Consider the following 24,431-nt stretch of genomic DNA (forward strand, 5'->3'; position numbering starts at 1 on the left):
GCAGGGGGCTAGACTCAAGTCTCACCACAGTGGATTGGCACATCCCTGCTTCTTATACAGCATGCTCCCAAGTTTCGAATGTTGCAATGGGTGCACTCAGGGCAACCACACCAACTGTGCTTGATTTGCTCTGGTTAGAAAATGGGGAGAAAGGCAGGAGAAGAATGTTGGACAGGAGAGAGAGCCATCAGAGCAGATGCTAGTGTACCCGAAACCTCTGAGCCAGAAAACCAAAGGCTATTAGCCTTAGCTTAAATGAATCCTGTAACAGGCCCTGTAGCTATGTTCATGAGATAGCCTCTGTCCCTCAGATGAGCACAGGACATCTGGGCCATAGAGATGAGCAGAAGTAGGCCCAAGGAAGTCCAAGGGTGAAGTAAACATAAATATTGCAAAACAAGCTTCAAGTAAACCCCACTATAGGACAAGCTGTTCGCAAACAATCTGAGGAAGTAAGAACTTACTGAGTGCAACATGTACTTTGGAAGGTGCTATCATAACACGTGTTTTTTAATAGATAATGTTGCAACTGTCCCTCTCACCCTCTCCCCTATTGAAACTGGTCTATAAAGATGTAGCTGATTCTAATTATCTTTGCTCACTTGCCTATGGGAGTGGGCCCACTTACAAGCGTGAATAAAGCGTTCTGAAGTCCTCTGATTCTCCTGTCTGTGTTGGCTCTCCAAGAACCCAGGGGTACACTGCTCCTTCAGGAACACTAGTGAGCTGCATTCCACTAACTGGCAGGTCACGTACCTGAGGTCAGATTGGTGGCATGCTGAAGAGGTGAGGGGTGGGCTATAAAAGGTGGCAGGAGCCAAGCGGGGAAATGCAGAAATGGCGTATGAGATCAGCAAACCCTAGGTGGTCCAGCTGGGCAAAAATACCATCTTCAGGAAAATCTTTATTTAATTAAAAAAATTTTACCTTGCCTTTCCTCTGCCAGAGCAAAAGGGTCTGCAGATCATCTGCAAAGGATCCCAGCTAAGATTATGTTTCAGGACAAGAAAGGAGGGCGGGCAGAGGAGGGCTGTGCTGTGCAAAAGAGCAATGGAACATACATTACATGGATCTCAGAATGAGTTCTGCTGGGGTGGACTAAAGATCCACGTAGGTCATCTTTCCGCCCTCGTCAGCAGTCAGCCAGGTGTCGTTGGAAAGCCCCAAATAGGCAACAGCACTCCCATGTTTCTCGCTTTGTAACTTCTGGCACTCCGAGATATACCACCCTTGAACTTGGAGGTTCTATCTGGCTATCATGGTAATTGCTCAAAGCAATATTAAGGTGGAGTGGCATGTTCGAGATTCTCCACACAAAAAGTGGCACATGGCATGCTGTGGGTTGCTACTGACTGAGTGACTACCAGTCAATCCCACCCACCACAAGTAATGATCAACTCTTTTCTCTTCTTCTATCAGCCTGGGCTCAGTTCTACCCAGAATCCTGGGGCAGCAGTGTTGAAAAGAAGAATCCATCCCTGGTGAAGATGGCGTGCCCTCTTATTTCCTCTGTGATGCTTCAAACACTTTCTAAACTCCTGGCGCTGTTGCACATCTGTTGCATGCAGCAGGGACACCCATAGAATGAATGCAAGAGTGAGAAAAGTTACAATTTTGTGTCTACTTACACAGGAGTTGGTTCCATTGGACCAAGTGAGACTTACCTCTGCATAAATATGCATAGACTGGTTGTGTTTGTAAGATTACAGTTTGTAGTCACTAATGCTGAAGGCTGAGAGCTACTGATCAATTGGGACTGCTTCTTGGAAAGTGATTGAATCATTGTAGCCTGCATGTATCCGGTTTCATTCTGCAAGCAGTTGACAAGGGTAGTTTTTAGAACTACTGACAACTGCACACAGTATGGCCCCAGTGGAGGGGCTGTAGGCTGAGTGGTAAGCACCGGCTTTGAAGGGATCGGGTGAAAGAATTCTGCCTCAGGCTCTGAAGAGGTGCTTGCTAGTGGCAGGTTAAAACTCCAGTGCAGAAAATATTTCTGCACAGGCATTGAGCAACTCCACCCAATATTATTATGCATGTGAGGGACGAGGCCAAATCTAGCACAGCACCGAGCAGTTTTATGACAGTGCCCTCCTACTTTGTCCTTTTCAATCCCTCACTGGGGGAAATTGGGACTGGGGAAAGAGTAGTCTCCACTGTCAATATCCAAATTTAAGTAGCCCCAATAGGAAGAGGCTGCCTTGGGAAAATCTCTCTTAGACTTAACTGAACGCCTCAAAATCTAGTGGATCCCTTAAAACCTGCCTGTTGCAGAATCCGAGAGATCTGGCAAGCTGCTCCCTCAGGGGTGAACTTAGACAGACAAGTTAAATGGTAAAAATACAAGCAGTTTATTAAAGGGCTAAAAAATCAAAGCAATGGACGGAAAAAGGTGAGGGATCAAAGTAACTACTGATTAACTACTAAATGGAGAAAAGAAAGGGGGTGGTGGTGGTAAAGGTTGGCAAGTGTGTTTATAAGGCAAGCAGCATATTAAACAAACACCGGGTGCAAATAGCTAGATATTTTCCTTTTCTTACTTGCTCATATTGTAACAGGGTCCTGGATCTGGAACCTACACTCGCAGCAAGGTGAGTGGGCAATCCCCTGTGAAGAAGCACCTGCTTCCCATGTCCAAGTTATGCACAAATGATTGACCCTGCTGCATAAAACCACATTGGGGGGTCAGCTGAGTTCCTAAATTTCCCACTCTTGGACATCAGGTGGGCACTATGGTCTGAGGACTAGTTCTCTGTTTACTGGTCAGTTGGGGAAGACATTTTGCAACAACATGATCAGGTGAACAACTTCTGCATCTGGAGGGCTCAGCATCCTTTTCAATATGCTATGGCTGCAGTTCTCAAACTCTCAAAGAGTTTGAGGATGGCATTAAGTTCTTTCAGGGCAGTGGGGAAGGCAGCGGAGGTTGGGGGAAGGCTGTGGGGGCAGGGGGAAGGCAGCAGGGACTGGCATGTACTTACCAGTTCCTGCTGCAGCCTCCCGAAGTTGCAGGGAGCCCTGCGCAACCGTCTGCACGGCTCCCCAGCCTTTAGAAAGTGAAAGTGGAGCAATTGCGCCCCGCCTCCGCAAAACCGAAAGTGGAGTGCAGTCACTCCACTTTCGCGTTCTGAAGGCTGGGGAGCCCTGCGGAGGGTTGCACAGGGCTCCCTGCACCCCCAGATGGCTGCTGCAGGGACTGGTAAGTAAATGCCAGTCCCTGCGCCCCCATTAACAACACGATCTTGAGGATCACATCACTGCCATCCCCCCTGGCCCACCCTTTAAGCGTGCAGAGGCCAGGGCCCTCAGGTTGGGCCGTCGCAACGCCCTAGTTTGAGAAGCCCTGTGCTATGGTATTATAAAATCCTGTAATGTGTCAGAAAGCTCCAAAGTGGGTTTTAAAAAAGGGCAAATACAGGGAAAATTTTCTCCATACCCAGAATGTATTTATTTATGGATTGGGTGAGGTTGGTTAGTTTGTATGAACCAGATGCCATATTCCAGCCCTTAAATCCTCCTACTGCTGCTTATACAAACTAAAGGTGCAATCCTGTACACACTTGCAGCAACTGTTACCCTGCGCATGCTCGATCTTGTATGATCTTGGAAGCTAAGCAGGGTCAGGCCTGGTTAGTACTTGGATGGGAGACTGCCTGGGAATACCGGGTGCTGTAGGCGTATACCATAATCTTTCGAGACTGAAGGTTGCCAACCATTTTTACCTGGAAGGAACTTCAATTCAGCCCAATGGGATTTACCTCTTAGGAGACATGCATAGAATTGTGCTGTTAGTCCTTGCCCCAACAACTCCTTCATTTTTCATGTATGTATTTCCCAACTCATGCATTTAGGGAAAGTAATTGATGATCTGGTTGTCAAACAGAAGAGTAAGGCCACTTCTGTTCAGTGTTAAAAAGGAGGGTAAATATTTTCAAAATACAGAGCAAGAGAAATGCCCTCCAGCAGATCTTTATGTTATAGGACATGTTTGAAAAGATTTCCATTAGAATCCAAGATTTGCAACTTACACTGATGAATGGCAAAGTCACAAATCTTCAGACTTCAAATGTATTTATTTAAAATATTTTTATCCCTCCTTCCTTCTATAGGATGCAAAGTGGCACAAAATGTGGTGCACCTTCATGACTCAGGCACCTCTACATTTCCCCATATGATGCAATCCTGCATTGCTCTCAACTGGTCACTTACCTAAGGACCAGGTATTCTAATAAGGGAAAAACCTATGGAAGAAAGACAGGAGAGGACCAAGTCCCACTGAAAACAGTAGAGCTTACCTCTGAATAAATACGTATATTGTAAGATTACTTTGTATGAGATTTTGTAGGCTATATACCTGTGTCCCCAAACCTGGGGTCACAATCCCATGGGCAGGCATTCGTGTTTTTGTTGGAGACACTACCCCCTTAAAGATAGCAGCGACCCAACCAGGGACCCGCAGGTGCACTTAGTATGGCACTTCCAGGTTCTCACCACCACCACTGAATGCTTGAAAGTAAAAAAGGGGTTTTGGCAGCAGCAAGAACCCAGAAGTGCAGTACTAACAGCAACCACAGGTCCCCGGTCAGGTCACTACCCTCCTTAAGGGGGTAGCGCCCAACCAAAGTACATACAGACTTCCTCCTCCTATTCCCAAACATATTTTGAGATTTATAGTGGAATCCTATGCATGTCTACTCAGAAGTAAGTCCCATTGAGTTCAATAAAATTTACTCTTAGGTAAATGTTATAGGATTGCAGCCAAAGAGTAGCATCTGGAATTCAGAAGAATGGCTCAGTGTGTTGTTGCAGATGATATCGCAAATGCGACTTTTTGGAAATGGGATCGAATCTTGCTCAGATTTTTAACTTTTTTCTCAGTGGTCCTCCTCCGATTCAGGAATCGGCAAAATCTTTCCAGGCCATTTTCTGGCTGTTTTTTGTACTCTGACTGCAGTGTGGAATAACTGATATTGTGCAGGGCCAAAATCTGTGCAGAGGGTTTGGAGAGGAGTTTCAGGAGTGGCTCCAGGGACATATAACATCGGAGGTTGGAATAGGAAATTATACAATTTTTCCCCATTACCGAATTAATATCTAAGGCTGTGAACAAGTCCTTCAGGGTCTTGGCACAATCTTTGGCTTGGGTCTCCTTCAGCTGCACTTTAAGATATGTGCGGGCTAAACTCTTCAGTGCATAGCTGGAAGCATCAGGGATTTTCTTTTTAATGAGGGTGTGAGCATCTAGGAAACCAGCGATGGATGCTACAAAACTTTCCTCCTTGATGGCTTCCAAAGAGTTGAACAGAGTTGGGAGCTGCATAGACCAGAGGTTGTAACCCACCAGAAGGGGCATATGGAGGGTCTTCAGATAGCAGAGGAAGTTGTCTAGCCCATGCTCACGAACATTAATTTTGATATCTCCTCTTTCCAAAACCGGCTGTGGTCCAACAGTCACTTCAAAGCACTCTGAGTTGTCTCCTACAGCCACCAGTTCAAGGGTGTTTCCAACTGCAAGAAAAATGAGAGTTTGGGTTTGTCCAGTCTGATAACACATTCATTGTAAATGTTGCTTGTAGTCAAAAAAATACAAGAGCCCAGCTGCATCACATCAAAGGTGCATCTGTCTAGTTCGGTTTCGCACAGTTATCAGCTGGATGCATCCAGGGAGCTCACAACTTGAGCATCAAAGCCACAGCCCTCATCTGCTGCCACAACCACCACCCCAGGATTCGGTAGCATACTGCCCATGCAGATTCAGTTTAGCCAATCTGACTGATAGGCTTGCCCTCCATAAATGCATCGTCTGATGGGGGCTGTGTGTCCCCGTCCAGTGCTCCCCACCCCTCCTCTCTTCAATCAGAAAGGGGGACCAGAGCAGAAGTAGAGAGGAGAGGAAAATGGTCAGAGACACTCTAGCCCACTTCTCTCTTTCACACTTCCTTTTCTTCTCTGGTCCCCTCTTTCTTTTCAGACCTAGGGAGGAAAAGTGGTGGGAGTGGAGGTGCTTCACCAGGTAAGGGGTTTGTGAAACTACCTCAGGTGCCAGGAAGTTCCCAGAGGCAGAGGGACAAATGGCTGAGGAAGGGGAACTCCTTGCCCACTGCTTCTTGTTGTCCTTCTCCACTCTACATTTGAAAAGAAAGCAGGGTCCTGAGCAGAAGAGGAAGTGTGTTTCCTGGGAAGAAGAGAGCAAGTGGCAGCAGAGAAGCTCAACAGTGAGATGGTTGATGGTGGCAACACCCCTTGCTAGTCTGTTACCTGAGGCATGTGCCTCATGCATAGGCCAGATCGGAAGGGCTTCAGGCCCAGGTGAAGAGCACCACCTCAAAATGTAGAGGACATTAAATTCACTGTTTGACAGAGGAAGTATGGAAATAGTCAATCATGCTGTAGCCCACTACTCTCCTCTCTTCCACACTTCCTTTCCTGCTCTGGTCCTCTCTTCCTTTTCATGACTAGGAAGGAGTGGTGAGGGGAGCTGGTACATCACCAGATAAGGACATGATGGCATCTGGTGTGCCACCTCAGGCATCAGAAGGTTTTGGGCTGGCCCTGTTCCCAGGGATAGAGGGAAGAAAGCTGAGGATCCTTCCTCCTGTTCTGTGCCCTGCCTGCTAAACCTTTGCAGCACTCTGAAGGGTGGTACTGCATCTGATTCTAAAAGTCTCTATTGGGTTCTTACTTTGCTTCTTCATGTCAAAGAACACCAAATGTTCTTGTCCTGAGTTCAACAAACATGTTGTGGCTTCTGTCTGGCCAGTCTCTTTGTCAATGGTGTCCTCTAGCAGACTGTCATCCTGAAAAGAAGATAGGAAGCACTGTAATCCACTGCAACCAATCACTAGGAGATGAAAGGGTGTTTTTGTTTATCTGGATTTATTATATTTGAAATTAATTTGTTCAAGTCAGTATTGGAACTTTGTTGAAATACTAATTATCACCAGACTCGGGAGAGCTTGTTAACCCACTCCATCATTTTGATAAAAACTGTGGGATGATAACATTTTGGCATCTAAAATAAAGGTAAGTCCTTCACAGCAATGAGGGGTACAAGCCCCTAAGACTTGATCCTCATGCTTTGGAGGATTCAGGTTGCACTAATACTTAGGGGAAAGAAATGAGATATTATTAAATATTTAATACAACCTAACAGCCAGAAAATTGAAACAGAGATTGGGCAATCTGAAGGCCTAACAAAAAGCCAGTGGTTCCTTGGCCACAAACGAAAAGGGAGGCAATAGAACAAATATGTAAGAGACATACAGCCCAATCCTAATGAAACAACCAAACCTGCCAATGCAACCATACACTGTGTCATGGTAAGGGAATTTTTGTTTCCTTCCCTTGGAAACTGCTACCAGAATGTATCTCCTTAGATCTGCTCCAGCTATTTTGCTGGCACAGAAAAGAGGAAAATAGGGGAGAGGGAATGAGGATGGGATCCTGGTGCACACCAGTGCCACTGGGAACTTCCCCCTCCATGCCCTGTTTCTTCCACTGCCCCCCAGAATGCCTACGCTCCCGTGGGTAGCTGGTGGTGGGCCACCAACACCATTTCCATTTGTAGCAGCAATTCAAAAATGGCCACCAGTGGTAAGCAGAGCACACCGCTTTATAGCCCTTTATGACAGCAGAATTATGCTCTATTGTCATAAACAATTGGGGACTGGACTGTAAAATGCATGGTTGAGTGCACAATTCTGCCCTTCATTTGGGCTGGCCCCGGAGGGTCGCAAACGTGCTGTAAGGCAGATTTGCACCTCTTCAGGAGGCAGCCGGACCGGCATTCAGAGGAGCGCTGGCCTGCAGAGGTTGACAGACGCGTCCACACCAGCTTCTTCTATGAGTCTTTGACGGCACAGGTGGGCCAACTCAAGGCTCTGGGGTGGGCTGGAGGGAGGCGTTCCTGGGCAGGGGGAGGGCGGGCAGTGGGCAGCCCCAGGGCAGGCAGGCGGGGAGTGGGAGGCCCCAGAGCTTCAAGCCACTCTGCTCTCCTCGAACTTGTGCCACCTCAGGAGGTGGTGCAAGTCCATTGAGACAAAGGCGCCTTACCCAGGGGTAAGAGGAAAAGTTTCCCCTTGCCTCTGGCTGAGCCGCCTTGGGCCCCTATCCTGCTCTGGATACAGCACAAGCCTCTTGGTTTGCCTGTTACAGCGCAGGATAGGATTGCGCCCTGAAAAGGTACTAAGTCTGAATTTTTAAAAAGAGTTTCTTCAAATAGAGCAGGGGTGTCCAAACTTTTTGGCAGAAGGGCCACAACATCTCTCTGACACTGTGTTGGGGGACAGGAAAAAAAAGAATTAATTTACATTTCAAATTTGAATAAATTTACATAAATGGCTATATTAGAGATGGAACTTATATGAATAAATGAAGGTCTTGCAATAGTTCAAGGCCTATAAACAGCCTTGCACAAAGCAAGGCCAACCTTTCCACTGCTTCACAGACAGGAACCAGCAAGCAGTGGAGGGAGCCCTCATCCCACAGCTCACACAAGAGGTTGAACAGTCACCCTCACGCTGAGAGCAGTTGAGTTGGGCCAGCATAGGCTCCAGCAAGTCTCCGGAGGGCCAGAGGCTCATTGGAGACAGGGGGCTCTCCGCGGGCCAGATTGGGAGTCCCCGAGGGCTGCAAGTGGCCCCCGAGCAGGGGTTTGGGCACCCCTGCAATACAGCATCAAAGAGAGTGTGCTCTGGGATTCCCAGAGATCTGTAATGACAATTGAAACAACCAGAGGTCAAGACACTGACAGGACACCTAAGAAATGTTTGTGGAAGGAATATATGATTTTATGTTATGCAGGGAACTAAAACTCTTCCTGTGACAAAAAGAACTAACACCTTGGATTTTCTGAATGAAATCCAATTGGAGGCTGCTGAACTTCCTACAAATTCTTGTTTAATCGCAAAGAAATTGTTTAAACGAGGCTTACTCTCACATCAGTGGGTACAGGATTAAAACTTTGTTATGCCCTGAGCTTTTGTCAATAGCCTCCTTTCATCCAATATATCAAGTGAACTGAGAAAGGTTGCAGGCTAGGGGGAGATGCAAGTGCATAAGGTAAAGGTACCTTTATCTGCAAACTGGGAAAATCTGAAGATGTACGTCACGGGGTTGCATCACAAGCATGCCTGAGATATGACCTGTAAAGCACTTTCTGTATTGACAGATACCATGAATGTGCTAACTGTGGCCACAGAACAGAAGAGCAGCAGAATTCCGTTCTGGGCCTGAAATCCTTCTGCACTCACCAAAGATTCATCATCACTGCTTTCCTCTTCTGGGCAACTGTCTGAACAAATGGAAGCACCTGCAAGAGAAAAGGCAGGACCTTACAGCAATCACGTAAATTGTTATGCACTCTCCTTGTCCACAAGCACTGAGAACTGGGGGCCAGGCTACCTGTTATATAGTGGGTCCATGCAAATAAAGGAAGGCATAGCAATAACAGCTCAATATGTTTATTCCATCTTCGGAACAGAACCTGGCAATGAAGCTGGCACAAGGCAAACACCTCTGGCTTTTATACCCTTCAGCTCTGCCCAGACTCCCTATGATTGGTGCAATTGAAACATTAACTAAAGGGCCAGTCGGATGGTAGGATTTCAATACATCACTCGATTGGCCAGCCATACGTCTGGGCCAATCAGTTATGCAGGATTTCGATCCTGCATAACTTGCATACAAAACACTACCCATGCTTGGTCTCCAGGCTTTAAGTTGTATTGACCTAGGAGTCCTGTTGTTATCCACTCCATTGTGGCACAGCTGCCCCAGCTCACAGTTTCTTTCCAAGAAAACATGATACCCACTCCTGATGCCAGTGTTTCACTTTCCATTCTCCCCAAAGTGGTAAAGAAAGGCAGTCCTACCAAGTTCAGTGAGACTTTTGGTGGTGTTGTTGTTCTGAACTATCACTGTTCTTATAATTTACATACAAAATGCTACATAAAAATGGTCAGTCTGTACCGCTTGTGTGCCGTAGCTATTACTCTACACATGTGTACATACACACACCTGTGATTATTAATATTTATTAATAATAATAAAGGTCCTGTGCTCCCGAGGGTGCTAGAAACCTTATATATACTATGTGTGTAGACATCTGCTAGACTCTCCCTAGAAATGACGTTCAAGGACTGTTCCCCAAAACCCTTTTACAGTCATTCCAGGGTATTCAGAAGGCTGAACTGGAGAGCAAGATGTGCAGTTAGGGACTTCAAGGCCAGACAAAAGGCTGAAACCGGGTTCTCATGTGATCGAGGCATGCCAAATACTAGAGAAATTCAGGAAATGCGACATTTTAATTTGGGGTATGAAGATTACCTCATGCCACAGGTTAGCATTCCAGCCACTAGAGCTGTCTCTCCATCCAGATTGCCCACTGCTGCAATTTTCTTCTGCAAGCTGGGAAAGGGTGCTTGCAAAGTTTTTTTAAAAAGTATTGCAGAAACTTTTCACAGCCTACCAAAAATCAGCCCACATTCCACTGGTGGGTCCCAACCCTTAGTTTGGGGAACACTGCACTAGTGGCTTCAATTATCTGGGTTAGTTAACTTTGAGATGAAGCTAGGAAAACATGGAGTCACTGGCTTTTCCTAGGCCACTTCCTGTTGAATAGCTACCTCCTGCAGGTGCAGAGCTACTTCCTGGTTCATCTAGGGAAGCCATGGCTGGTGTCTTCCATCCACTGTTGTCAGGCTCAGTTTTAATCACTTTCAGAGGGGTGTGAATAGCCATTTCCTGTTGTCCTTTTTTTCTCTTTGCTGGTGATTTGGCTGAGCAGCCCTAGAAGAGAAGAGCAAGCCCCTGAAGGTTCTTTCATTTCCACTTGAGAAGGATCTACACAGACATCCCTTTCTCCTCCATCTGGGGGCATCCAAAGCAATGCACTATTTTCAATAAAAACACAGTAGTAATAAACACAGTAATATTTAATAAAAATATTAAAACAACAACAAAAAGAAGGAACTGGGGGGGAAAAAGCGCAGAGAAAAAAACACAACACCCCAATTAGGCCACACCAAATGCCTGTCAAATCTGAAGCTTCAGCAGAGGAAAGAAGGCCAAAGAGAGGGCTGTACAGATATCCTTTGGCAGGGACTTCCACAATGTAGGTGCCACAACAAATGAGGCATTTGCATGTGTTGTAGCCAATCAAGCTTTGTGTAATAAATACATAGGTCTTCTGCCAGTGACCCCAGGGACAGGAAGATTCATTTGCAGAGAGATGGTCTGTCAAGCTCCTCATATACTCACGTCACCTACCCATGTATAAACATGCATTCCATCTCACTAGGTAACCACAGGAATTGTAGTTTGGGGGAAAGAATTTGGGAACTCCTAAGATACCATTCTTATCATTTGTACCAAATTATATTTCTAGGCTCTTTCAGGGAAGATATGACAATTAGTATAAACTGCTATAATTTGCTTATGTAGATATATATTTCTCTTTCAAGCAAATGTTTCAATACGATTATCATGGCAAGCTTTCCAGTTCTAACCCACTAGTTCAAGATGAAAGGGTTAGAGGGCATTGAGCGAGATGAACCAATAGTCTCTCAGTATAAATCAATTCCATATGTCCAGGTGCTTTTGCCGGCTCTAAGCTGTGCCTTCTCCAGCCCTCCTCTCCCCCCACACTTTTTGTCTTTCTTTCTTTTTAGCAATTTTCTGTGTCTACCACACAATCCTTCATTACTCTGCCTAGCAAGATGTTGCCACATTGTTTGCTGAGACATGATGTAGACAGTGGAAGAATTGGACATATAGACTTACCTTCATGGTGGCTTCCCCAAAGCCTTGCTTGTTGTTTTCCTGTTTAACCTTTGGTGTTTTCTCAATCTGACAAATAAAAGTGTCACTTTAAAAAGGCTGAACAAGAAGCTCCCAGGCAAACGCTCTCTTTTAAACACTCCTTCTAATGACTCCAAAATATATTGCAGAAGGATGTTGGGCAAGTAAGTGTTCTGAGATCCAGGAAGTGGTCAGATGAAGCAGAGTTTTCGGAGAAGTTGCAACTCAGTTGTGTAATGCCCCCTCCATGAAAACTTCCCTGGCTCCATCACTGTCTGCCTTCCTGCATATAACCAAAACTTCGCCTTTCTGCAGGACCTCTGAGGACACTGCATTACGACTGCAGATACGTAGTGAGATTGAGGGCCCAAACCTATCCAACTTTCCAGCACTTTCCAGACCCAAGATAAGGGAACAAACATTCCCTTCCCTTGAGGAGGCCTCCAAGACTACTCCCCCACAGGATGCAGCACACACGCTCCTGTCACAGCTGCATCATTGCTGGAAAGTTGGTTAGGATGTGGCCCTGAAATGCTTTCAGCCTCTGTACTGAATTGGGTTGGGTTCTGAACCAATATCAGATTTCTTCTTTTTATGATGGTTTTTGTAATAATGATTCTGAGCTGACCCATGCAATAGAAAAGTGAGATACAAATTCTTTTAATAGATAGTCATTCTGTGTGCATGTCAGAACAACAGGCCAACAATCCCAGCACGGCAAGGCTATCTTCAACCTCTTCCAGTGGTTCTGAAACTTTTAGGGAGCATTACTCCCAAAGTAAGTCTTTGTGGGGAAGGGGTGAGGGCAGTGACGCAACCTCCAAGATCGCATCGCTAAGGGGGACAAAAGGGTTGTTTTTACTTACTGTGGGCTTCTGCAAGCAGCAGGAGATGTGGGGAGCCCCGTACAGCCCTCTGGAGGACTCCCTCAGTGTTAGAATGTTAGAAACAGCATTAGAATGTGTTAGAATGTTGAGAAACAGCACTTCTGGTTTGCAGGAGGTGGTTTGCACATGCTGTTCCTCAACATTCGAACACTCAGAAGGACTGCAGAGGGCTGCGTGGGGCATCCTGCACCTCCTGCTCCTTGCAGAAGCCCACAGTAAGTAAAAGTAACCCCCCTCGCTCCACTTAGCGAAACAATCCTGGGGATCGTGTTGCTGCCTTCCCCCCTCCCCCACCCCTTAAAGGGATGGGGGAAGCGTTACACAAACTGGTGGATCGCAACCTACCAGTTTGAAAACCACTGCCCTATTCAATTGCAAACCCCTGTTCTAACCCCTGCACAGCATCCTGATAGAACAGGGATTTTTCAATGTATTTGCAAAGCTTAGAATTTGGGCATGCTTTGCTCATACACAGCCAACACAAGAAGCATCAGATAAACTGAATGCTGTGGTCACATTCAGCACAAGGAAGACCTTCAGCTTCCACTAGGATAATCTACAAATGCGTAAGGCAATCTGTGAGTCTGGCTTGAACAGGGGACTCTAGCAGCCTGTCTCTGGCACCTTGTGTCCTGCAACACTGAGACAGTCTGAAGGGACTAGCTGGCCTTTCCTAATCACAGGTGTGCCCCTTTGCAGGTTTCCATTGCACAACCTCCCATGGATATAGGAATCTGCAAATACGGGGAGATGCCCCACCCCCAACCTCTGGAGGCAAGGAGAGCTACACTACCCTCATCTCTGCAGGGTCTTCTCAGCCTATGCCTTATAAAGCATTAAAAACATAACTTCTGATTTCCCAGAGACACTGGAAGTAGCATGGGTTTTTTTCTGTTTTAAGTCATTCTAAACCTGGCAGAGGCTGCAGGGACCCTCCTTTTTCCATCTTCCCTTGTAGTAAGAAAAAAATGGCACATCCTCCTCTTAAAACCAAACTTCTCCAAAATTAGGAGAAGGGTCTCCTCATCATAGCTACTAAGTAACAATGGCTCACATGGCAGTCACATCACACCTCTACAATTCTGCCTTCAAAATGTCTGAAAAAGGATGTCTTTATATAGCCATAGATTCTCCATGTGAGGATCACGGAATATACAAACCAGCTCACCTGGTTAAATGCTTTTTGTGAAATTGCTGGGGCCGCTGCTAAAAAGAATGAAAAAGTGAATTAGCAAATGGGTCAATGTAGCAAATAGGCTTGTTCCAGTAAGACACAGAGACACTGACTCTGCAGCGCTACTGGTATATCTGCATCCCACTTAGCCTCATATCTCCTCAAGAAGATCCACAATGTACAATTCTTAGGAAATTTATCTGATTTTCAAGTTTCATGTTCCATAACAATGACAATCCTAGCACAAGTCAGGACCCAGCTATATCTGGATCCAGACTGTAAGGCAGTCATTTTCAACCACTGTGCTGGGGCACACTGGTGTGCCACAAGCAGTCCACAGGTGTGCCACAGGAATTTGGGGAAAGGTCATTTATTAGTGGGGCCAGTGGGGGATGTGAGCCTCCACTGGCAGCATGGTGTGCCGTATCAATTGTCCAAAGACTGATGGTGTGCGTTGACAACTTTAATGCCTTATCAGTGTGCTGTGAGATGAAAAAGGTTGAAAATCACTGCTCTAAGGAGACCGTCCCTAGGAAAGAGGAATAGCAGAACCCTGCTGGGGAATCCAGCACAGGCAAAAGGTCCAGGGAAGTTATTGCTCCTAAGGATCAGTTAGAGCTTCCCCTCCAGAGGACATCTCATTTTGGAAGATGACATATTGGAAATCCTGGTAGGAGTGGAACATCTAGAGGCATACCAAAGTCATTTGACACCTGAGACCCATAAATTTTTGACACCCTCCATACGACAAATTTTAGTAATAGTCATGACATGAAATAATAACCATGGTCAGAAAATAGAAGGCTTCCCCACAAGTAGGGGATGAAAGTCAGTGCCTTCCCTTACTGTTGCTTCCCTGCACATAGAACTCTGTGACACACTGCCCCTGCATCTGGAGGTTCAAGGTAGCCATCATGGTTAATAACCACTATAGCATACCACAAATAATTAGAATCCACTTTTAAAGTCATCTAAGCCAGTGACCAACAACACCCAAAATTTTCACACACCCCACATTAACTTCCAACCTCCTTCTCCTATTCAACAAGCTGCAGGGTCCCTGTGTGACCAGAAAGACTTTGTATATAAGCAAAACACATGAGAACATTTTTTCTGCTATGATTGTAAACATTACATAGTTAGAATGTCTCCATGAAAGTCTAACCTCCTCTTCCTATTCCTAGTCTCCATTCCTACCAGAATTCACAATTCACTTAATAACCTCCAATAATAATCTTTCAACCCATTGTCCCCTACTCATCTCTCTCCTTCCAATGTAAGAAACTTTCTACTCCAACATAGCCCCCCCCCCCACATGTCCGCCCTCCATGATCACATACCCACCAGGATGTGGGATCCACTTAAAAAGTCAGTGACTAGCAACTCCCAAACTTCCCACCAGTGGCATCACTAGGATTGGTGTAACCTCAGTGCAGTAACTCCTGGTATCACCTCATTAACTTTATTTATTTTACAATATATCAGTACAGGTCACCCTAACAAATCAATAACCAACAAAAACACTGGATAGCTTGATGAACCTCACACAACTGAATAGGAGTTCTAGTATGAGCTCCGTTACATGGAAATGAGAGCCGACTCATACAAACATCGTATTGGTTCCATGCTGTTTCAAAATTAACATCTCGGCTCTCAGAACAGTCAGCATTGGACAGTTTTGAGTTTAGCAAATCCATTTGTTGTTACATAAGGCAGTTGTGTGTTCATTTTCTGGTTATTTGGCTATAACTTTTGATAGCATACAGATAATTCAACAGGGTTTGTTTCATTATACTTTGAAATTACCTATTGAATAATATACAACTTTATGGAATTATTCATAAATACCAAGGTTTCCATAATTTTTGCCACTAGTGGTGCTCGTCCTCCCCATGGGTGTCATCTGGTGTAGTTCACCCCATGCCCCCCACTAGCTATGCCACTGAGAGCATCCACTTACTAAAAGAGCCCTTGAGAGCCAGTCTCGCAGTCACTTCTGCAACAGATCCAAAGAATTCCAGATCTTTGTTCTTGCTTCCCGATCCTGCTATAATATCTGAACTGAGACTCCTATGGCCCCCTCCATTTCTCCAAATTAAAGAGTGACGACAACAACAACCGTTCAACTTACTTCTTTCAAAAATAACCTCCATTGAGCAAAAGTCCAGGTGCTCATAGAAAGGTTGTGAGTGGCAGGTTAATAGTTAATATTAGTTAGTTAATATTTGAAATGTGGGTAGGGATATTTAAATCTCTTTATTCAAAATATTTATTGGCCACCTTCCAGTCCTATCAATGGGACTACCAAAATACCTCATGCCATCTCAGTAAAACAACATTAAAACCAAAAATACAATGTACCTGAAAAATATCATCCAGTCTGATTTGAACAATGGTAAAAGAGTATGGGAATTCCAAAATAACCTGAACTGCATAGATCTTTTAGGCAGGAAGCTGAAAGCCAGGACCTCAAAGGTAGCGTTCTCTGAAGTGCTACCTGTTCCACACGCAGGGCCAGCTAGGCAGGCGGAGATCAGGGGTCTCAATGCGTGGAGGAGACGGTGGTGTAGGGAGGAGAGGTTTAGATTCGTTAGGCACTGGGGAATGTTTTGGGACAAGCGGGGCCTGTACAAGAGGGACGGGCTCCATTTGAACCAGAATGGAACCAGACTGCTGGCGCATAACATTAAAAAGGTGGCAGAGCAGCTTTTAAACTGATCCCTGGGGGAAGGCCGACAGGAGCCGAGGGGCATCCGGTTCGGGACTCCTCATCCCTATGGGATGAGGATGGGGAGGTTAGAGAACAACAAGACAAAGGCAGGGTAGGAGAAGAAATTGGGAAAGGTAGGGTGATGGGATGTGATCGACGGTTTGGCACAATGAGAGGGTGCGGGGACAAAGGAGCAAATAAGCAGCGCATCCTGGGGCATTCCGTGTATAAATGCTTTTATGCGAATGCCCGAAGTCTTCGAGCAAAGGTGGGAGAAGTGGAATGTCTGGTGACAAGGGAAAATATTGACATAGTGGGCATAACGGAAACCTGGTGGAATGCGGAGAATCAGTGGGATACCGCAATCCCGGGCTATAAACTCTACAGGAGGGACAGGCAGGGGCGTGTTGGAGGTGGGGTGGCCCTTTATGTTAAGGAAGGGATAGAATCCAGCAAAGTAGAGATTGAAGGTGGGTCCGACTCCACCGTAGAATCTCTGTGGGTTAAATTACCAGGCTTGTGCAGCAATGTAATACTGGGGGCGTGCTATCGTCCTCCAGACCAGAAATCTGATGGGGACCTTGAAATGAGGAAACAGATCAGGGAGGTGACAAGGAGGGACAGGGTTGTAATCATGGGGGACTTCAATTATCCTCATATTGACTGGGTCAATTTGTGTTCTGGTCACGATAAGGAAACCGGATTTCTTGACGTGCTAAATGACTGTGGCTTAGATCAGCTAGTCACGGAGCCCACCAGAGGACAGGTGACTCTGGATTTAATATTGTGCGGTACGCAGGACCTGGTTAGAGATGTAAACGTTACTGAGCCATTGGGGAACAGTGATCATGCTGCGATCTGTTTTGACGTGCACGTTGGGGGAAGAATACCAGGCAAATCTCTAACAAAAACCCTTGACTTCCGACGGGCGGACTTCCCTCAAATGAGGAGGCTGGTTAGAAGGAGGTTGAAAGGGAGGGTAAAAAGAGTCTAATCTCTCCAGAGTGCATGGAGGCTGCTTAAAACAACAGTAATAGAGGCCCAGCAGAGGTGTATACCGCAAAGAAAGAAGGGTTCCACTAAATCCAGGAGGGTGCCCGCATGGCTAACCAGCCAAGTTAGAGAGGCTGTGAAGAGCAAGGAAGCTTCCTTCCGTAAATGGAAGTCTTGCCCTAATGAGGAGAATAAAAAGGAGCATAAACTGTGGCAAAAGAAATGTAAGAAGGTGATATGGGAGGCCAAGAGAGACTATGAGGAACACATGGCCAGCAACATTAAGGGGAATAATAAAAGCTTCTTCAAATATGTTAGAGGCAGGAAACCCGCCAGAGAAGCGGTTGGCCCTCTGGATGGTGAGGGAGGGAAAGGGGAGATAAAAGGAGACTTAGAGATGGCAGAGAAATTAAATGAGTTCTTTGCATCTGTCTTCACGGCAGAAGACCTCGGGCAGATACCGCTGCCCGAACGGCCCCTCCTGACCGTGGAGTTAAGTCAGATAGAGGTTAAAAGAGAAGAAGTTTCAGACCTCATTGATAAATTAAAGATCAATAAGTCACCGGGCCCTGATGGCATCCACCCAAGGGTTATTAAGGAATTGAAGAATGAAGTTGCAGATCTCTTGACTAAGGTATGCAACTTGTCCCTCAAAACGGCCACGGTGCCAGAAGATTGCAGGATAGCAAATGTCACGCCTATTTTTAAAAAGGGAAAGAGGGGGGACCCGGGAAACTATAGGCCGGTCAGCCTAACATCCATACCGGGTAAGATGGTGGAATGCCTCATCAAAGATAGGATCTCAAAACACATAGACGAACAGGCCTTGCTGAGGGAGAGTCAGCATGGCTTCTGTAAGGGTAAGTCTTGCCTCACAAACCTTATAGAATTCTTTGAAAAGGTCAACAGGCATGTGGATGCGGGAGAACCCGTGGACATTATATATCTGGACTTTCAGAAGGCGTTTGACACGGTCCCTCACCAAAGGCTACTGAAAAAACTCCACAGTCAGGGAATTAGAGGACAGGTCCTCTCGTGGATTGAGAACTGGTTGGAGGCCAGGAAGCAGAGAGTGGGTGTCAATGGGCAATTTTCACAATGGAGAGAGGTGAAAAGCGGTGTGCCCCAAGGATCTGTCCTGGGACCGGTGCTTTTCAACCTCTTCACAAATGACCTGGAGACAGGGTTGAGCAGTGAAGTGGCTAAGTTTGCAGACAACACCAAACTTTTCCGAGTGGTAAAGACCAGAAGTGATTGTGAGGAGCTCCAGAAGGATCTCTCCAGACTGGCAGAATGGGCAGCAAAATGGCAGATGCGCTTCAATGTCAGTAAGTGTAAAGTCATGCACATTGGGGCAAAAAATCAAAACTTTAGATATAGGCTGATGGGGTCTGAGCTGTCTGTGACAGATCAGGAGAGAGATCTTGGGGTGGTGGTGGACAGGTCGATGAAAGTGTCGACCCAATGTGCGGCGGCAGTGAAGAAGGCCAATTCTATGCTTGGGATCATTAGGAAGGGTATTGAGAGCAAAATGGCTAGTATTATAATGCCGTTGTACAAATCTATGGTAAGGCCACACCTGGAGTATTGTGTTCAGTTCTGGTCGCTGCATCTCAAAAAAGACATAGTGGAAATGGAAAAGGTGCAAAAGAGAGCGACTAAGATGATTACGGGGCTGGGGCACCTTCCTTATGAGGAAAGGCTACGGCGTTTGGGCCTCTTCAGCCTAGAAAAGAGACACTTGAGGGGGGACATGATTGTGACATACAAAATTATGCAGGGAATGGACAGAGTGGATAGGGAGATGCTCTTTACACTCTCACATAATACCAGAACCAGGGGACATCCACTAAAATTGAGTGTTGGGCGGGTTAGGACAGACAAAAGAAAATATTTCTTTACTCAGCGTGTGGTCGGTCTGTGGAACTCCTTGCCACAGGATGTGGTGCTGGCGTCTAGCCTAAACGCCTTTAAAAGGGGACTGGACAAGTTTCTGGAGGAAAAATCCATTATGGGGTACAAGCCATGATGTGTATGCGCAACCTCCTGATTTTAGAAATGGGTTAAGTCAGAATGCCAGATGTAGGGGAGGGCACCAGGATGAGGTCTCTCGTTATCTGGTGTGCTCCCTGGGGCATTTGGTGGGCCGCTGTGAGATACAGGAAGCTGGACTAGATGGGCCTATGGCCTGATCCAGTGGGGCTGTTCTTATGTTCTTATCTGATTTGGGTCTTCTTGAATAGAAATGGCCCATATTTCTGGAATTGATGCATTTACTGCACAACCAGCCAGACACCAATTTTAAACAATGTTTGCAAGCTGCACAGGTGGCCACTGAGTGGACAGAGTGGATGGAAGGGGCTAGGCAGAATTCTTTTTTAAGAGGAAAAAAAGGGCAGTGGGAGAGCCCCTGCTTTGAATGCAGGAGGTTTGAACGCTGGCAGCATCTCCAGGTAAGGCTGGAAACAACTCTTGGTTGAAACTCTGGAGAGCTACTGCCAGTCAGCGTATAGACAATACTGAGCTAGATGGTCTGCCTCAGCAGAATGTACCTTCCTAAGTCATCTGTTCATCAAGACCACTATTGTCTATTCTGGCTGGTGGTGGTTCTCCAAGGTCTCATGCAGAGGTCTTTTTCAACCTCATGCAGAGGTCTTAGGTGGAGACATCAGGAAGTGAACCTGGTACCATCTACACATGCCCTCCCATCACTGAGCTTTGGCCGCTCCCCATCTAAGCATCTCACCCAACTCCAGCTGCAGCAAAACATGTTCAGACCCTCTTACCTTTCTCTCCTGTCACTCTCTCAAACAAAGCCTGGATTTGAGTTTTGACCTCAGTGAGGTTTTCCCTCTTGTAATCAACAGTTGATGGCTGCTTCCTTTTGAGCTCCTCCAGGGACTCCCTGATGAAGGGATGCATAACCATCACCTCCTGGTCTGAGGCATACAGATGCATCTTCTCCACCAGTTGTTCACTGGACTTTATCCTCTCTAACATTCCTTCCATGTGCTTCATCTTCTCCTTTACGTCCTGCACGTCTCGGTTGTGCTGCTCCACTGCTGTCAAGAGTGCCTCCCTCCTTTCCTGCACCAGCTGCATCATAATTTCTATCATTTTTTGGAGCGCTTTGGTTTCACTCTTCACCTTCTCCTTGTCTTTCACAAGTTTCTTGAGTCTCTCATAGATACCAGAGTAATTGCTCTTCTTCTTCATCAACTCCATGCTCATGCCCTGCAGTTCATCTCGCCCATGTTTGATTTCTTCCTGGAGGTCACGGTGTAGACCTGTATGTATGCTGTCCAGCAGAGCACATTTGGAGCACATGGATTGCCTGCATTCTGGGCAGTAGCGACTATGAATGAAAAGACAGTCAAACCATTACTGTTAAGATCACCTCTCATATGTACATCTAAGCTGCTTTTAGACTGAGTCAGTCAATCAAGAACAAAGACAATAGCACACCTAAACAGGACAGACCTGGAAAAGTGCTTGCCTGTAAGCATGAAGCTCTGTTCCTAAGGATGCATGAGATGGATCAAGGCTTTCGGGATCAAGGCAATGGCAGTAGCTCAGCTGTACAGCACAGGCTTTGCATACAGAGGGTCCTAGGTTCAATCCTTACATCTCTAGGTAGGGCTGGAAAGATCCCTCTCGGTTGCCCCTAGACTCTAGGCCTAGAAAGCTGCTGCCAGGCCATGTCAACAATACTGAACTAGAGGGAGAGATGGCCTGACACAACAGAAGAGAGTTTTGCCTATTAGAAGGCTTCCACTTCAATAGGGGTGGAAATAGCTCACTTGCTGTTTTAGAAATTGTGCTTTGGACCTTGGGTTCAGTGCTCCCCTAGCTGGACAGCTTCCCACTCTTGCTTGCAAATCTGTGACTCCAGGAACTGCAGTTCCTGGCATTCCAAAAAGATCTTCCACTTGAGAATTAAGTTACTGATGAACTACCTACCTTACAGGTTCATTTTTGTGGATGGAGCAGGAATTAACGCTGCGCTTCTTGATCCAGTCAAGGTACTCCTTGCTGGACCCTGCCGCAATACCCTTTAATGCTCTGATTTCATGACTCTCCCTTGTGTATTTCTGGTGGCTTTCATAACATGAGGTGCAAAGAAATTCCTTGCAGACACTACACCAGTACTCTGCCTTCTTATTCCCCTCCTTACAGTTGTCACACATCAAGTCTTTGCTGTCAACGGCCTTCCAGTAGATGCTTAGATTGGCCTGCAGATTTGCAAAGAGCAAATTGTCTTGCTTGGAGGTCCCTGCATTTTGGGAGTATGGGGTCCCACATATTTTGCAGAGACCATTGGGCTTGCTCTCTTCTAAGCACTCCGTGCAGAGGTTGTGGAGGCAAGACAGGAGTTTGGGACTCTTGACTTCCTTCTGGCACCGTTCACACAAAAGGAACTTGAATTCATCATCCATTTTCCTAGAGAAAAATAGAATAAGTGGAAAGAATTTGAATTACAACCATTAAGTTCCAGCACTAAATGGACACAGGCAAGCAACATAGTAGGTGGCAATTGTGGGGAAATTGGCCCACTTCTTCAGTGTGTGATAGAGAGCAGCAGTACAAGCCATGTCTGTCTTTGCTTGTGGTTACTGTTCCTCTACTCCAGATTACAGACTAGCTATGGAATGAAGACTTTCTGTTCTTCCTGTCACCAGGGGATCAAAATTGCCCCCCTCCCCATCCATTGTCTGACTGCAAGAAAAGCAACACCAGCAAGGTCTTCAATAGGATCATTGGAGTGTGCACACCCCAATACAACCTTCACACAGCAGTGTGACATACATAGGAAGCCCCCCAAACAGGTTGTACATAATTTTGTATATTGTTAGGTTTCAATCTCTTTAATCCAATCAGATCTTTACTTATACCTAAAGCCGATTAGCTATTAAAGGTTAACCAAGCTATTAAAGGTTAATCAGACAGTATGTTCAAACATTAACCAATCTGAAATGATCAGATATTGACCAATCCCCTTGTGATCTTTTGAGTATCTTTTCCAAAATAAATACAAAGAGCAACTACAGTCACAGAGGCCTAACTACTAACCCTATCAGATGTAGCCAACTGAGAGCCCAATCCTGTGCTCTGTGGCATTGCTCCGTGCCACCAAGCACTGTCGCAAACGTGCCATAAGACTGGGGTGAACATTTGTATCCAAACTGGATTAATTGGCTTGTGTAATTCACTTACTGATGTAGAAATAAAGCTTCCTAACCCTTTGAAAGGTCTGTGACTGTTTAGCATTGCGTCAGGAAAAAGAATCTGAAAATCTTTCCAACAAGAATACTGTTTGATTATTTCACCATAACTTTTATTTTTAAGTTACAATGCATGCATATGGACACATGTGCACTATGCAATGGAAAAATAAAATTATTGAGCAGCCATGACCTGACAACAATGTTGTGTAGATCCTCTGCAAAAAAAGTGAGTAAACGGATTGTGGCAATCTCAGAGAAAAGGATGAGCATGAAAACAACCCTCCAGGCCTGTTCTACGCTTAACTTCCCTAAATGCTTTCCCACATGTATGCAACTTCACCCACCAAGACTTTTCACACAAGTTTGAGAATGCCCCCCAATTTTTTTAAGCTGAAGACAGGATTGGCTAAAGTTTGTTCAGACACAGAGTTCTTGTGCCACAACAACGGGCCATGATATGTTTTTGCTTCGGAAGGACAGAGCTCCCAAAATGTGAAAAATCCGTATCAATTAAGGAAAGGTGGCTACAGCTCTGGGCAGGGCTAGATAGAGAGGCTACCACATTTCTAGGTGAGGTTTTGAAGAAATGAGAGACAGCCCAACCCCATGCATGTCTACTCAGAAGTAAGCTCCATTGTCTCCAATGGGGCTACTGCCAGGAAAGTGTGCATAGGATTGTAGCTAGAATCAACAATCTCCCAATCACCAAGACAAACTCCTAGACCTCTTGTGATTATGAATTGTCAGGTTCAGAATGTAAAACATTTTGCTGAATGCGATCAGGTCTTTTTTAAGTTCAAAAGCGTTTACCTCTTCTTTACAGTAGCGGGGGGGGGGCACAGTGCAAAGCGCCCACTTACAAGGGGTTTTGAGGTGCCCCCCCATGTTACTGCTTCTTTAAACAAACAAGTCCATTAAAGAGATAAGAACATAGTGAAGATACCCCTTTAAGCAGCCTGCCATGCTCACACTCATAGATAAAGGGGTATTTCTTTACAGGGACAAGGACACCAGTTGACCACTGATTTTTTGCTGCTTTTGTTTTGCTTAACAAGATCTTTTTCCAGTGCCTGAAGAAACCTTTCATTCATTAAATGATAACATCATAAAGTTAAAAGGCTACTCAAGCCATTTCTGCCCAACATTGCATATGCGCAACAGGGATTAAATGTGTACACCTGTGGGCTGAGCAGAAATGGGTTAAACACACACACACACACACACATCACAGATGGGGTGAATTAGTGCTTCAGGTGGGATAAGGCCCCCTCCAGCCACACCCTGGCTACAGCAACCCACTTAAAAGACTGCTTCGAGCTCTGATTGCTTTTCACTTCCATCCATCCCTGTCTGCTTCTCTCTTTCCCCTTCCTTTCCAGGTCAGCCCCCTTCTCACTCTTTGATCCCCTCGATCACTTGCATTGGGTGAAGGTTGTCTACGGTGCAGTGGCAAAGGAAGTCAGGAAATCGCTTTCTAAGAAACTCTCACCTGTCTGGGCTCCTGAGTGCTTCTCTCTGAAGAGTTGGTTCACTGAAACCCGGCTGAGTTCCCCCACTTCAGGTGTACCTGCTTCTCTGATGGTGGATCTGCTTCTCTGACTGCTTGGATCTTCAATGTTTCAATTCTGCCTCCAGCCTCCAGC

General features: G+C 45.8%; 1 protein-coding gene across 2 annotated transcripts in view; it reads right to left on the minus strand.

The window, feature by feature from the left end:
- The window catches only part of LOC136658385 (protein PML-like), a 77,323-nt gene extending 52,892 nt beyond the window's left edge, over positions 1 to 24,431 (minus strand). The window contains exons 1-4 of one of the 2 annotated variants that reach the window (XM_066634919.1): positions 24,278 to 24,431; positions 21,524 to 22,003; positions 20,350 to 20,918; positions 13,855 to 13,889 (exon numbers count right to left, since the gene is read on the minus strand). In XM_066634919.1, the coding sequence (XP_066491016.1) occupies positions 13,855 to 13,889; positions 20,350 to 20,918; positions 21,524 to 21,999 (1,080 nt within the window). In that variant the 5' untranslated portion in view covers positions 22,000 to 22,003; positions 24,278 to 24,431. Of the gene's footprint in view, positions 1 to 13,854; positions 13,893 to 20,349; positions 20,919 to 21,523; positions 22,004 to 24,277 lie in introns of both variants that reach the window. The other variant, XM_066634918.1, reaches the window with a different exon arrangement.

This window comes from Tiliqua scincoides, chromosome 8 (genome assembly GCF_035046505.1).
Source record: "Tiliqua scincoides isolate rTilSci1 chromosome 8, rTilSci1.hap2, whole genome shotgun sequence".
NCBI lineage: Eukaryota > Metazoa > Chordata > Lepidosauria > Squamata > Scincidae > Tiliqua > Tiliqua scincoides.